Below are 13231 nucleotides of genomic sequence, written 5' to 3' on the forward strand. Positions count from 1 at the left end.
AATATTTGGACTAGTGCTATTTACAGCTAATTGCTCTTGGTTTTTCAGAAGTTTATGTCACATGGCTAGCATCCTCAAACCTTTCTTTTGGCTTAAGCTATCAACCCTAATTGTACTTCTTTTCTCCATGATCCATGGTGTTTTAAAATCCCTTTAGCCCATAAACCAACTTATTTAAACAAGAATCTGAATTTGGAATCCCTCCAACCTACTGATTTTATTGTGGGCATTCATTGGAATTTTCATGCCATCAAAATGGTTTTTGGTGATCTTCTTAACTCTCCTATTTTTAGATCTAGCACAATTGACCCAAATGGCCCTTAGCATTGGCTCTAGTTTCCCAAATCAATAATAATAATAAAAATAAAAATCAAACTTTCCTCTATGGTTTCTAGACATTTCGTCTCTAATGCTTCTAATTGTAAACCTTGGACTGGTTGGAAAAACTTTGGACCCTAAGAGTGGCCCTGAGAGCTAAACATTTTCTTTGCTTACTCCTTACAGGCAAAATTAAAACCTCTGATTTTCTGCATGCCTTGAAATTAGGCCCTCAAGACTTATGTGTCTTCTGTGGGCTTACATATAAAATTATGATATATCTTATGAATCTCTGCCATAAATCATAGGCTATATAGGCTTCGGTTAGTAGTATGCTTGGGAAAATAATTTCTTTTCCTAATGGTTTTACTTCTAGGATGTCGATTGCTTTTGAGTATATTTGTAATTCCAACCTTGTAAAATTTGTCAATGCTGCTACTACTTGGTGCATTTGGAAGACTAAATGTAACTTCAACTTCAGGAATGTAACCCTAGATTTTAATAGTTTTCCCAGGAAAACCTTTGTTCTGGCTCAGTAATACTCAACTATGTTTAATTATCAAAGGGGAAAGGATCACATCCTTTCCAACTTCTCTCATGATGAGGGTCCCTTTTTGTTCTAGGGAGCGTTTTGTTCTAGTGATCTTTCACTAGATCTAGGCTTCTTCATTGTTGGTGCTAACCATAATATTTCATTAGCAAGGTGCTACCCCATCTTGGTTAGCTCGGAGCTAGATGTTGAAGTCCAAGCTCTTCTTATAGGATTGCAATGTGCTTTTGTGAGAGGCATTGCCAACCAACATATTTTCATAGCTCTTCAAGATCTCCATGTTGTGAATTCTTGAAGATTTGGCTCAGTGATCAACCTTCTCAAATACTTGCTTATAGATGCTGGTCATCCAAGAGTTCAACTTATTCCTAAAAGCTGGTTTGAAATTGCTATCACATTAGCTATCCACAGCATCACTTTACACTCTTTGTTTCATCAAAGTAGAGATTTGCGTAGATAGCTTATAAAAACTATCAAACTGAATGGCTATCACTTCTAATTCCTAGTGTTTGTTTATCTTTCTATTTTTTTTTTTCTCATCTTGATTTTTTTGTTTTGCTCTGTTATTTTTGAAGCTTTTGTTCTCTGTTTCTTTTCAATAAAATTAATAGGGTGTTGACTCAGCATAAAAACGATATAATGCACGTATGCATTTTCAAACCCTAATCACCCGCAAACGCAGTCCACAAGCAATGCAATACTTAGACTGACGTCATGCGAGAGTTGCGTTGAGCCTTTACTGTCTTCCCTCTTGCAATAATAATTCTCCCAAACTATTGCCACGTATTCTCTATCCATCCATCCATCACCTCCCACGTGACAATATTCAATATTGATGGAAAAAGCAAAGTATGCGCCATAGATTCGAAATATCTCCACATCTCATTGTATATAGTATATACTCTCTCTCTTTCTTTCTTTCCATGTAGTAGTAGAGCACCTCTTCGAGACTTCGGAAATGAGTTCTTCTCAGATACTTCCCAGGTTCGTGAGATCGCTTTCCCTTTTTCCCCTTCTCGATTTTGAGCTTTTTCTCTGGCAAGATTCATGGGGGTTTTCTTCTCTTTTTGGTAGATCGTCTGTTCCCTCTTTTTTGCCAAGCATCAAAGCATTTTCAAGAACTCTGATCTCCGGCTTGGTATCACTTTCTCGTTGCTTTTCCTTTTCCGTTGATCTTTCGCTTGGATTCATTTTTTGGTTTCGTGCAGGGAATGACGAGTCCAGGTGGATTTCACAGAAATGTTAGGAGTGCCCACTGGAAAGTAAAAGGTGGATCGAACGTTGTACTTTGTTTGAGTTTCTTGCATTTATGTTTGTATTATGGTTTCCCTGGATTTCTTGAATTCTTTTGTTGAGTTGATTTCTGCTTATCTATCATTAGTGAGTTAGTGTGTGTGGCATGGTTCCGATTCTTTGTTTTTATTGTTTGCATTTATTATTATCAGTTTGGATCAAGAGCAACATTCTTCAATTTCCATCAAGGTTTTGTGAGTTTGTTGCTTTTATTGTGCTGGATCAATAAGAGTTTCATTCGAGTTTACTATAAATTACCTTGTTGTTTGCTTTACCTGAGATTTGGTGTTGGTTTCTCGTGTTTTGCAGCCAATGTTACGGATTGATCGTCCCAGAAATGTCATCATGAGTGTAAGATGAGTCGTGATGAGTTCCTGTGACTACTCTCGATGGATTTTATTTTGGAGCCTGCTTTCATTTTGGCTTGTGAGCTAGATCTTTAGTAACCACAGTACTTTCCTTTTCATGAAAGTGTCTGAATGGGTGAGTTATCCTGTTGGCATATTTCAGGCACATTCTAGCAGCATGAGTACTGAAAAGAGTGATCCTGAAGAAAAGGAAGAGAAATCAGATGTATATAGCCAAAACATGACCCAAGCAATGGGTGCAGGTGAATAATTTAGTCTTTGATACTAGGTATTTATTTATAGTAACTTTGAGATTTATTTTGCTTGACTAATTGGTTGTAATATTGGATATATCTACTTCTGATTTTTTTATGACAAATGTCCAGTTACACTCCATACATGAACTGAATGAATTACACCGCTCTTCCAGACTTGATTGTTGGTTCTTGTCTTCAGGTTCATTCTTCTGTTCTCTTGTAGATATGTGTATACATCTTATTCTTTGTGGGCTATCCCTGATCAATCTATAATATCTCTGATTGCAGACACCCGCAGATGCTGACAAGCTCCGAGAAATAGGGGTGAAAACCATTTTCTGCTTGCAGCAAGACTCGGACCTTGAGTATCCTAGCTGAGATATTTTTAGAAGCCTGCTTAATTGGTTTTCTAGTCATTGATAAGATTTCCACTGTAAGACCATGAATCTTTCATAGTTTTGATTATAGGTCATTTATATTCTGGTCATTAGTAGCTGCTTCAATTGATGTTAACCATAGGTCAATTATGCTAATAAAAATATTTTAGTTCTTTTTGGTTATTATCAAAACATAGGAATCCAAGTTGATATCTTTGTATCAGTTTCCTCCATGTTTGGAATACTTTAAAGTAGTGATTTTTCTGTCTTAACTTATGTCAATTTTATGTGTCATCCTGATACTATTATTCATGTTCTGGTTTGTTTTGTTCCTTGGTTTTCTTTCCAATCTTTACTTCTTGTTACTCCTCTATTGAATAAGAATGTACTATTTCAACTTTTCTCATTTGAACCATGGGTGTGGAATTATCCTAGGCTGTGTATATCCATATATAATTACTGTGTTATGTTATTGTTTAATTTTCCATTGATTTTATCACTTTTGAAATTGGATCATTATTTTACTTCTGATTTGAATTATTATAACAATTTGTTGTAAATGCTTCATTATATCCATCTACTGAATTTATCTTAACTATTAAAATATATCTACATTCTGTTTTTCTAATTTCTTTGATGTCTCTGTCTATCATCATTGTTGCTATCATTTGAAAGGCACATGGATTCACTATTTGTGTTGCCATGCCGTGTTTTGCTTTAAAACTTAATACTAACTACCTTTTTTACCAATTAATTTTGATGACATTCAACTTATTTGCCCGCCTATCGTTTCTTTGATATTCATTTAAATTGATTGCACACCAGAAACAATCTAACAGAAGGCATTAGTCGTGTTCTGCAACATTAAGCCAATTATTAATATATACGCTTACCATAAATATTAAATTTCAGAATATATTCTTTTGTAAAATTTGTTTCCTTGACTTAACTTTAGATATTTTGGGTGATGCCATTCGAGAATATGCCAATGCTTGTGATGATATTGCACATTATCGTGCTGAAATCAGGTACTTTAAAAGCGATATTTAACTGTAGCCATTTATTATGCTTTTTTCATTCTAATTCTTTTACTTTTCTGACACTGAACCACTGAAATTCTCTTCTATATCAACAATGGATGTAAACCACTTAGTAGCTTATGAACTTGTATTGTAAGAATAAGGTACTTAGTTGATATTTTTTAAATAAGGGCACAAGCCTTATTACTCAAGATTTTGTGGTTGTATGGTGTATTTGACTTTAGATGTTACAATTTTGATGCATTTGATTCGCGGATGAGGCTGCCAGCTGTATTGAGCAATTACACAAGGTTATCAAACAAATGGTGGGGTGACGATACATTGTACTGTTGACTTGAAAGAGCGCCTGCTGTTGCGGTTATACTTGTATCTGATGTTTAGCACTTGTATTCTCAAATGAAAGTTATTTGGCAACATAATGCGTTTATCCGTCACATTTGACTATAAGAGCACAAATGTTTGAACCGATTATAGTTTCAGGTGGTGCTCTAATCTCTATATCTTGTTGGAAAATTTTGTGGCATAATATCCTCAGAATTTGTTATATTCTGCATTTCTATTCCATACAATTGCTTTCATAGGCAATGAATTTGGTAGGCCATCAAGTTTACACATGTTGGTTTTTCATCTAAATATTTCAGATAGAACAGATGAGAGTTGATTGCTTATTGACAATGCTAGTAGGAGTTTGAAAGGAACTTGGATTATAGCACTTCTTTACCATGCTATTGTCCTTTCGAAGGCCCATGTCAAGAGGGGTGTTTGGTTTGAGATAAAGGTGTAGGGTTAAGACATCCTTTTCTGAAAATTCCTTTGGGGGAATTCTTTTTGCTGTTTTTTTTCTTTTTTCTTTTTGGATTGACTAGAGTTTGACTGAGTTAATTTTAATCAAAATTAAATAGGGAAAATTTAAAAAACTTCAGGTTTCACTCAATCTACAAAAATAGAACAAAACTTTCGATTCAAGGATATGTGGTTTCCTTAGCTAACAAAAAAATAAAGAATAGAAAAAGAAAACCATAAATTGTATCGTTAGGGGTAAAATTAGCAATTTAGTTAAACTAATACTACGAGCATTAAAAGAAAACGATTTCAAACATTTCGCTTGGTTTTGGGAATTTTTAGGTTTTATAGTGGAATTTTGGGTGGGATTAATAGAAAGAAAAAAAAATATTTTATGCTATATTGGACGGCTTTTAAATGAAATGACAATTTTGCTTTTGCCAAATATGGAAAAATTAACACAATTAACAGGTTTTCGTTTTTTGTGTTAGTTGGAGAAAACCACATTTTCTCGAATCGAAAAAAGAGATGTTTTGTCCATATTTTGCAAATTGGTGAAACTAAAAGTTTTTTTTTTAAATTTTCCTAATTAAATATTTTGACCTTAAAATTATTTATTTTTCTAAATTAATGATAGGTGTTTATTAGTATTAATATTAATATTTTTTTTTTTTCAAAATTTATTGTTAAATTTGTTTATTTAAATAATTGGAACATGTGAAAAGAAGCTTGATGGGAATGCAAGTGATCTAATTTGTAGAGATATGCGACTATTTGTAGAGATTTGTGAAAAGAAGGTTTTGGGGAATTAGGTAGGTAAATTGATCTAATTTGTGTCTGTATGTTAGTGGTATGCAAATGAAAGCCAAAAATGGGGAAAAATTGTGTAAAAATGAAGGGTATGGAAAGTTAGAAAGGTGGGATAATTAGTTGACACATGCTCATGATTAGCCAACCATCCTGCCATCTGCCTTGGCTGATTTATGGGTGAGATATATTGTTACAAGATCTTTTTGTCATTGTTGTCTTCTGTTTATATTTTCCTACTAGAAGGTAAAGTTGGATGTCTATATTACTATTTTGACATAGAACTAAATGAAGAACAAACTGGCTTTAAACCCTTGTCAATTATGAGTAGAGATATGTGACTGACTATTGGAATGTTGCATATATTCACTGTATACATACTTTGATGTATCTTGACATGAGGTTTTTCTATTATGCCCATGTTGATTATACTATTGCATATCAAATTATCTTCTCTTAGCATTCCAAATTGTTCCTCATATGCAGTTGACATACATGTTTTGGATTCAAGGCTATAAGCTTAGTGAAGCAAACTGCTTGTTGCAGGTATACCATCTACAATTGATTTGCCTTTGCACTCACCTTTCTCAATGTACTGTTATCTTTCTTCATAAGTTAATTTGTTTCTCAGTGTATTGTTATCTTTCTTCTTAAGTTAATTTGTTTCACAATGTTCTGCTAGAAAAGTACTTGGAATAACCTGGGCTATCCCAGTTATTATAAGTTATCCAACCAAATGGAATTACTTGGAATAATTCTTATACAAAATTTAACTAAATATATATCTAATTGTTAATTACTCCCTCCATTCCTAATTAGATGTCGTTTTAGCCTTTTGCACAATAATTAAGAGCAACAATAAATTTTCTTGGGACATGTATAATTCCAACCAAAACTAAGTTAAATGACCAAATTACCCATTTTCTTGGGATTACAATTATACTTGAATATAATTCTTCTTATTAATTTTTCCACCCATTACATCGTTGTTTTTTTTTCTCTTTTCAGAATGCTCCAATTGAAATTACGTATTAAATATGGGTAGAATTGGAAAAAAAAAAGAAGAATCTTATCTTAGTAACACAAAACGACAATTATTTTGGAATTTTTTTAACTTCTTAAAATGACATCTAATTTGGAACAGAGGGAGTACTATTTTAAAAATATTAATTATTAATTAGCATCAATCATTAATTACACATACAATTTCATTTGGAAAATATTTTTTCAATTAGTTGAAGCTCATGTTAACTAGGAATAACTAGGAATAACTTGGCTTCAAATTTTTCTAGTCGAGATAAACTTGAATTTCAAAACTCTTATTCCAACTTATCCCAGTTTATCACAACGACAACTGAACACCAGCTTTATTCCTACCATAAGTAATATTGATGCTGTCAACTTGATCATACTCTCATGATAACAATGGTTGCTGACAAACTTCCAGCATCATTAAGTTAGGGATGATGTTAATATGATTAAATTCAAAGCAGAAAGAGTTTACTACTCTGTTGACTCCACCAAAATGATTTATGTATTTTGACATATTGGATCATATCATTATAACTTGAGGGAAATTAATTGTTTGTAAGTTCAACTTCAATATATTTAATTGTTGATGTCCACATTGAAGAGGGGCGGTATCTTTATACTTAAGGAAATTTAGTTTTATATAATCGATAGTTGATGTTATCTAACAGATGATAACTTTTTAGTACACCCAAGACAAGAAACAAACGTATAATTTAGATGCTAACTAAAAGCATATTACTGCATCCTTTTTAATAGGAGAGATCATGATCTCTCTTAAGAATGGAGCCATTGGAGGAGGAATGGATTCTGCTGTAGTAAGCCAAGTGTTGCAACAGGGCCTTTATGCATAGAAGACTAGACTCATGATTATCTTAATGAAATTATTTCTATTAATATTATATTCCTAATAATAATACTAATGAATATATAGATTATTTCTTTTAAACAATTCAACCAAACATTGTCACCTAACATATCTGAAATACCAAATATATTCATTCCATCATTTAGAAGACCAGGTTTTATTGGGTTGAATCCAGTAGCAAAATGGCTATCTTATGTGAAAAGTTAAAAAGATACGTGCTTAAGGAGCCTATTTTGATGTTTATACATTACACTTGGAGTGCACCTCTATATGATATTGTCTTCTAGTGTTTGACTTGTCAAGTTGCTAAATCTACTGGCAATTGGCAGATTCTTTTTTGTTTATGGCATTGAAAACTACATAGAAATAGATGTGCATAGGAAAACATAGGTTTGTGTAATTATTGTTTGATGTTTGGTGAGATTCTTATAGCATGTACATTCTAGTAGTTTTTAACAAGTCTCTTCCGTTTGATGTTTGGTGAGATTCTTATAGCATGTACTTTCTAATATTTTCTTTCAAGATGCCTCTATTTGATGAGCCAGTTCAAAGTTATTTTATCTTTTGTTCTAATGCATTGGATCTTAGATTAAACAGGAATTGCACTCAAAACAATCATTTCTGTTGTTGATTGGCATTATCTTTAATTACAAATATTATTTCTGATCATTTGTGAAAATTTTATTCATGAGAACTTATTAGTTGTTCTCTTTTGTAGAGCAAAAGACCATGTTTTCCAAAATTGGAAGCCATAATGAGTGCAACTGCTGATATTGTAAGCCAATTATATAGTAAAATAATATATTTGGTTGATTTTTTTGTTTGATATTTGCTTGTGCGTTCATGCTGAATGCCTTGTATGTCTTTAATTATCTTACCTATCGGATTTGATGATTTTTGTACCTTCTCAATTCCTAAGCCATGTTGGACACATGAGATCTGTGAGCTTTATATTTTATCCATGGTATAGACCACCTTTCGATGACATCATTGGTAAACTTGAAAAATCACACCATCTAATGCTTAGTATTTATAATAAATTCCATTTTATGTTATTAATTTGATTTTGGTTGGTAATTAGAAAGTCAGAATTGAACATGCTTGGTTTTTATATTATTAATTTGAATAAAGGTAATGCATAATTAGGGATAATGGGTTCTCATAATTAGGGATAATGGGTTTTGATGGGTATCTAGTTTACTCGAACGCTAGTAGAACCCATTTTAAAAAACTCTATTAGGGTTTAGGATAGGTCTGGGATTTAAAATTAAAACCTGAGCGGGTTTGGGATCGGTTTACGATTTGACTATAGGGTACCCAAAATCTAGATATGTATATTGTTAGATTTTATATTTTGTACTAGTGGGCCCTATATAGATGCTATATAAACTTAAGGTTCTTAAGCCAAAAAAGTCTCAAGACTTAGTGGCTCAACCCTATATAAACCCATTACACTTATATCACACAACCGATTACACTTATATCACACAACCGATGTGGGACTATATTTTCAACACCGTCCCTCAAGTTCAACCTGTCATATCGGGCTCAAACTTGCTCGATCAGTACATCGAGGTCTCAGAGATCTTTTATATATATATATATTGGGCTCCACTAAATTTCTCTGATACCATGTTAGATTTTATATTTTGTACTACTGGACCTTATGGGTGCTACATAAGCTTATGGGTCTTACACCAAAAAATCTTAAGACTTAGTGGCTCAACCCCTATACCTATATATATACCTATTACGCTTCTATCACACAACCGATGTAGGACTATATTTTCAATATATATATATATAGTAATTAAGCATTCTATATATATATTAATATATAAGCGTGTATATATACATGTTTATGTGTGTGTTTGGGATAGGTTTGGTATAATTGTTTGGAAGTCTATAGCTAGGCCACCTTAATATAAATGCTTACCTTCTAATTTTTATATTATTTCTTAAAAATGCAAACCTTTCAGAAGTTTTCTCATATTTTACTTAAATTTAGAAAAACAAAATCTCTTTTCCCCTACCGGTGTGAGAGATTTGAAGTCTTGAATCTTTCTAGTATTTTTTCAAGTTTCTCAATTTTTTATTGGTTTATCAAAATTAGCTTTTGTTTTGTGATTTTTTTTTCTTTTTATATCTTTGTACTAATTAGTTGACAATATTTATTTGTTTCTAAACAACATGAAATGATGTGCATATGATTTTATTTTGTAATTGTGACGTGTAGAGTTTCGGAAGTACATACGGATTTTATTTGATAATTGGAATTACACAAATACATATTTAATGATGTATCACTATGTATTAACAAAAATCTCGTAATTTATAAATTTATTTCTTACAGAAGAAATTTTGCTAAGTTATTTTTTTGAAAGTTTTTATTATCAATATATAAAAAATCTTTAAGGTTATAACCATGATTATTTGAAATAAATTAGTATTAATTTTGTAAAGATATACAATTAATTTTTTATAATTATTATTAAATGAGACAAGTTTAGCAGATGTCTGACAGGTTTGGGAATTTAAATAGAAATTATAAATGGATTTGGGCGTTGGGGACTGATTTAGGCCTGAATATTTTAGAATGGTTTGGGTTTGGGAAGCATATTTTTTGCTAGTGCTCAAGACACTGCCATCCCTACATATGATGCTTTTTTTTTCCCTGATGATTGCCATCATGAGTAATTAAAACCTCATTATTGTGGACTCTCAATTTGTATGCTATATAAACAAGGAGAATTACCTATTTCTCCAAGAATTGAGGTGATCCATCAAGACCTTTATACGGTTTAACATAAATTCTAGTTTACAGTTGATGTTCCTTTTGAGAATTGGTGTTATGCTACCAGTCACCTTTAATTTGTACCTGATTGATTTATGACGAAACTAGCTTAACACCAACTTGATCCTGAAATATTAATGCAGTGTGCCATCCTTGAGCTTTTATCTATTGTTTTAGTTCCTTGATTTCATGTTCTAGAGTAATAACAAGCGCTATCTTGTTCTCATAATTGTTCTCCTGATGCAGCTAACTGGGCTGCCCAAGAGCCGTGTCACTTTGACATGGGAAGACGATAATTGTTCGTCAGTGGAAGTGTCTGGACTAGATATTGGATGGGGGACAGGTACTAAAAGGCATTAGATGTTTAAAATTTTGTAATTTCTCCTATCATGCACTATTCCTTTCAAATGTTTCCATGAATTTGAACTTTTGCAGAGGATTCCTTTAGAGTTTGACAAGGATCAAGGTTTATGGATTCTGCAGAAAGAGTTACCAGTGAGTAATTATTAGTAATTATACAAACATATCCCACTGGTAATTATTTACTGAGGCAGGGTGTGTTCGTAGGAAGGGCGCTATGAGTACAAGTACATTATAGATGGTGAATGGACCTGTAACAAGTATGAATTGATAACCAGCCCAAACAGTGATGGGCATGTAAACAACTATGTCCAGGTAATTCCTTTTCTTTCGTAACCCACTTCATTTTATCAACTCTTTTAGTAATAACTACATTTGCCTCGCTCCCTCTTCCAGGTTTACGGTGATGATTCAACCATTGCCACCAGGGAGACTCGAAAACGGTTGACTAGTGATGATGTGGATCTGACTGTTGAGGAACGGCAAAGGATCAAGGAGTTCTTAGAATCATACATTGAACCAAATGACGAAGGTCGATCAGTCTACATTAATCAATCTATTTTTATGATAATTTATTTGATTTTCATATGATTTTGTTTAATAATAAATTAATGATTTATACATATTGGACTTTCTAAATTTTCTTTTCAGATATAAGATAAATAGCAGCATTTGGATGGTATCGGTTGTATCATATCTGCTTCCCTGGTACAGGAAACAACATACCATCTAGGCGCCATCAATAAATCAGGTAGAATACACTTGCAGTTATTTTTAAAAATTGTTACGAAAATAAAAATAATTGTAAAAATGACGCCTCAACACAACTGATCTCATCGGCAGAGATTGATCTTCTCTGCGGTTTAGAGATTAAATGGAGGCATGGGTAATTCTTCCGACACGGGGAACATGCCAGCCGCCAAGTTATTATTTATGTTTGTATTTAATAAATTTATTTCAAACATGCCTACAATGTGAACAGGTTTATACATTCTGTGTATATACTCAAGTTTGTGCTAATGAAATTTATTATCCACTTAATTTTAGTAGGTATTAGAAAGTTGAAGTTTTTCTTTGATCTTGGGAAAAAAACCTTAGCCTGATAAAGAACAATCAGACTGTTACAAACTCAGGCTTGGCACTAAGTTGCTAACACTCTTGTTAGATAGCCACTGGCCGGATGTGCTTGTCCTCAAGCATGTGTGCCTATTTGCACAAATTCATTCTTGTTTGCAATGGCTGTCTGAATGTTCATGTTTTGCTATATCATTGTATGGTAATCTGTTACACCATTGTTTTCTCTAGGTTATCTATCAGTGCCTAGAGTGTCAGGTGATCTTTTTATGGCCAATGGTATATATGAATTCTACCAGTTGGCCGGATAATCCTGGTATTAGTTCAGTATCTCATCTATTCACCAACAACAGTTAACTCTTCATAAAGAAGGATAGCTGAGAGTGAAGTTTAGTTTTATTTTATCTCCCACAAAAATAAATTTGGTTTTTTTGGTGATTGTGTTGCCCTGCTATAAGGCTGATGATGGTTTCTTTACAGATATCGCAAGGGTAGGGTCCATTTTTATAGGCAATATCTTCAGAAAAATGACAAAAGTGCTATATATACAAGGGTGTGCACAAGACTAGGAATTGATTTATCTAATCTGCATGTTCTCACCGGTGACACAGGAATTGGCAAATAAGAATTTGAAATATAGCATACAACACAATTTTTGTTATTTTATTTTTTTTAATCTTACAAATAAAATAAAGGAGTGTAGACAAAATAATAATAATAATAATAATAATAATAATAATAATAATAATAATAATAATAATAATAAGTGTGATTTTCTAAAAATTAGGGTAAATTTTTTTTGTTAAGATATTCTATAATAAATATATATATTTTTTTATTAAAATAAAATATTATCAAATTACATCTAACATGTATAATTTTAATAAAACAAAATAAAAATTTTGTGTTGTACATTGAACATTAAATATAAATTTAAAGCAGTTATGTTCCTTGGTAACTAGTGTTATCTCACAATCAAATTCAATCTTTTCATATTCAAATTTTTTCGTAGATTTTTATTTTCCGGACATAGGATTTAGTGAAAAACTAGTTCAAAGCATTGTTTGAACTCAATTTGTTTTTGTTTATTCTATCTTCGTTTTTTTCCTTCTCTAAACTTAGGTTTGGAAAGCATTATTTGAATTCAATTTGTTTTTTTGTTTATCCTATCTCTTTCTTCATATCTTAGGTTTGGAATTCAGAGATTTCACCGTCACTATTATTATTTTTGATAATATAAATAAATTACTACACACGGACTATTTAAGTCTCAACTATATATTTAGATTATTTTTAGACTGTAGTAACTTTTTTTTCTTTAGGGAGAATCATTG

General features: G+C 32.1%; 1 protein-coding gene and 3 long non-coding RNA genes across 6 annotated transcripts; all 4 read left to right on the forward strand.

Annotated features, from left to right (window-relative positions):
- The first annotated feature begins 1744 nt into the window (after positions 1-1744).
- Positions 1745-2137, forward strand: LOC120255040. Its single transcript, XR_005534885.1, has 3 exons — positions 1745-1852; positions 1943-2006; positions 2077-2137. It is a non-coding gene; the product is annotated as an uncharacterized LOC120255040 (long non-coding RNA).
- A 331-nt stretch (positions 2138-2468) lies between these two features.
- Positions 2469-2743, forward strand: LOC120255043. Its single transcript, XR_005534889.1, has 2 exons — positions 2469-2512; positions 2672-2743. It is a non-coding gene; the product is annotated as an uncharacterized LOC120255043 (long non-coding RNA).
- A 187-nt stretch (positions 2744-2930) lies between these two features.
- LOC120255042 lies at positions 2931-3414 on the forward strand. The gene is made up of 2 exons (XR_005534888.1): positions 2931-2964; positions 3054-3414. It is a non-coding gene; the product is annotated as an uncharacterized LOC120255042 (long non-coding RNA).
- Positions 3415-4496: 1082 nt separating this feature from the next.
- LOC120255041 (phosphoglucan phosphatase DSP4, amyloplastic-like) lies at positions 4497-11869 on the forward strand. 3 transcript variants are annotated; one of them, XR_005534887.1, is made up of 9 exons: positions 4497-4539; positions 6259-6318; positions 8388-8444; positions 10710-10806; positions 10899-10958; positions 11031-11138; positions 11220-11355; positions 11475-11574; positions 11667-11869. XR_005534887.1 is itself a non-coding variant. In XM_039262955.1 (9 exons), the coding sequence occupies exons 2-8, from the start codon at positions 6268-6270 to the stop codon at positions 11483-11485; spliced, it is 519 nt and encodes a 172-aa protein (XP_039118889.1). In that variant the 5' UTR covers positions 4521-4539; positions 6259-6267; the 3' UTR covers positions 11486-11574; positions 11667-11869. The 3 variants fall into 3 exon arrangements, 1 of the variants encoding a protein (XP_039118889.1); XM_039262955.1 differs by having other exon boundaries at positions 4521-4539; positions 10710-10801; positions 10895-10958; XR_005534886.1 differs by lacking the exon at positions 11667-11869 and having other exon boundaries at positions 11475-11633.
- Positions 11870-13231: the final 1362 nt, after the last annotated feature.

The sequence above is a fragment of the Dioscorea cayenensis genome, unplaced genomic scaffold (genome assembly GCF_009730915.1).
Source record: "Dioscorea cayenensis subsp. rotundata cultivar TDr96_F1 unplaced genomic scaffold, TDr96_F1_v2_PseudoChromosome.rev07_lg8_w22 25.fasta BLBR01000802.1, whole genome shotgun sequence".
NCBI lineage: Eukaryota > Viridiplantae > Streptophyta > Magnoliopsida > Dioscoreales > Dioscoreaceae > Dioscorea > Dioscorea cayenensis.

Excerpts from the sequence above, each read along its gene's own strand:
- LOC120255041 (XM_039262955.1), top strand. The coding sequence starts at position 6,268 with ATGTTTTGGATTCAAGGCTATAAGCTTAGTGAAGCAAACTGCTTGTTG. Across the intron at positions 6,319-8,387 it reads AAGCAAACTGCTTGTTGCAG|AGCAAAAGACCATGTTTTCC; the intron begins GTATACCATCTA and ends TCTCTTTTGTAG. Across the intron at positions 8,445-10,709 it reads TGAGTGCAACTGCTGATATT|CTAACTGGGCTGCCCAAGAG; the intron begins GTAAGCCAATTA and ends CTCCTGATGCAG.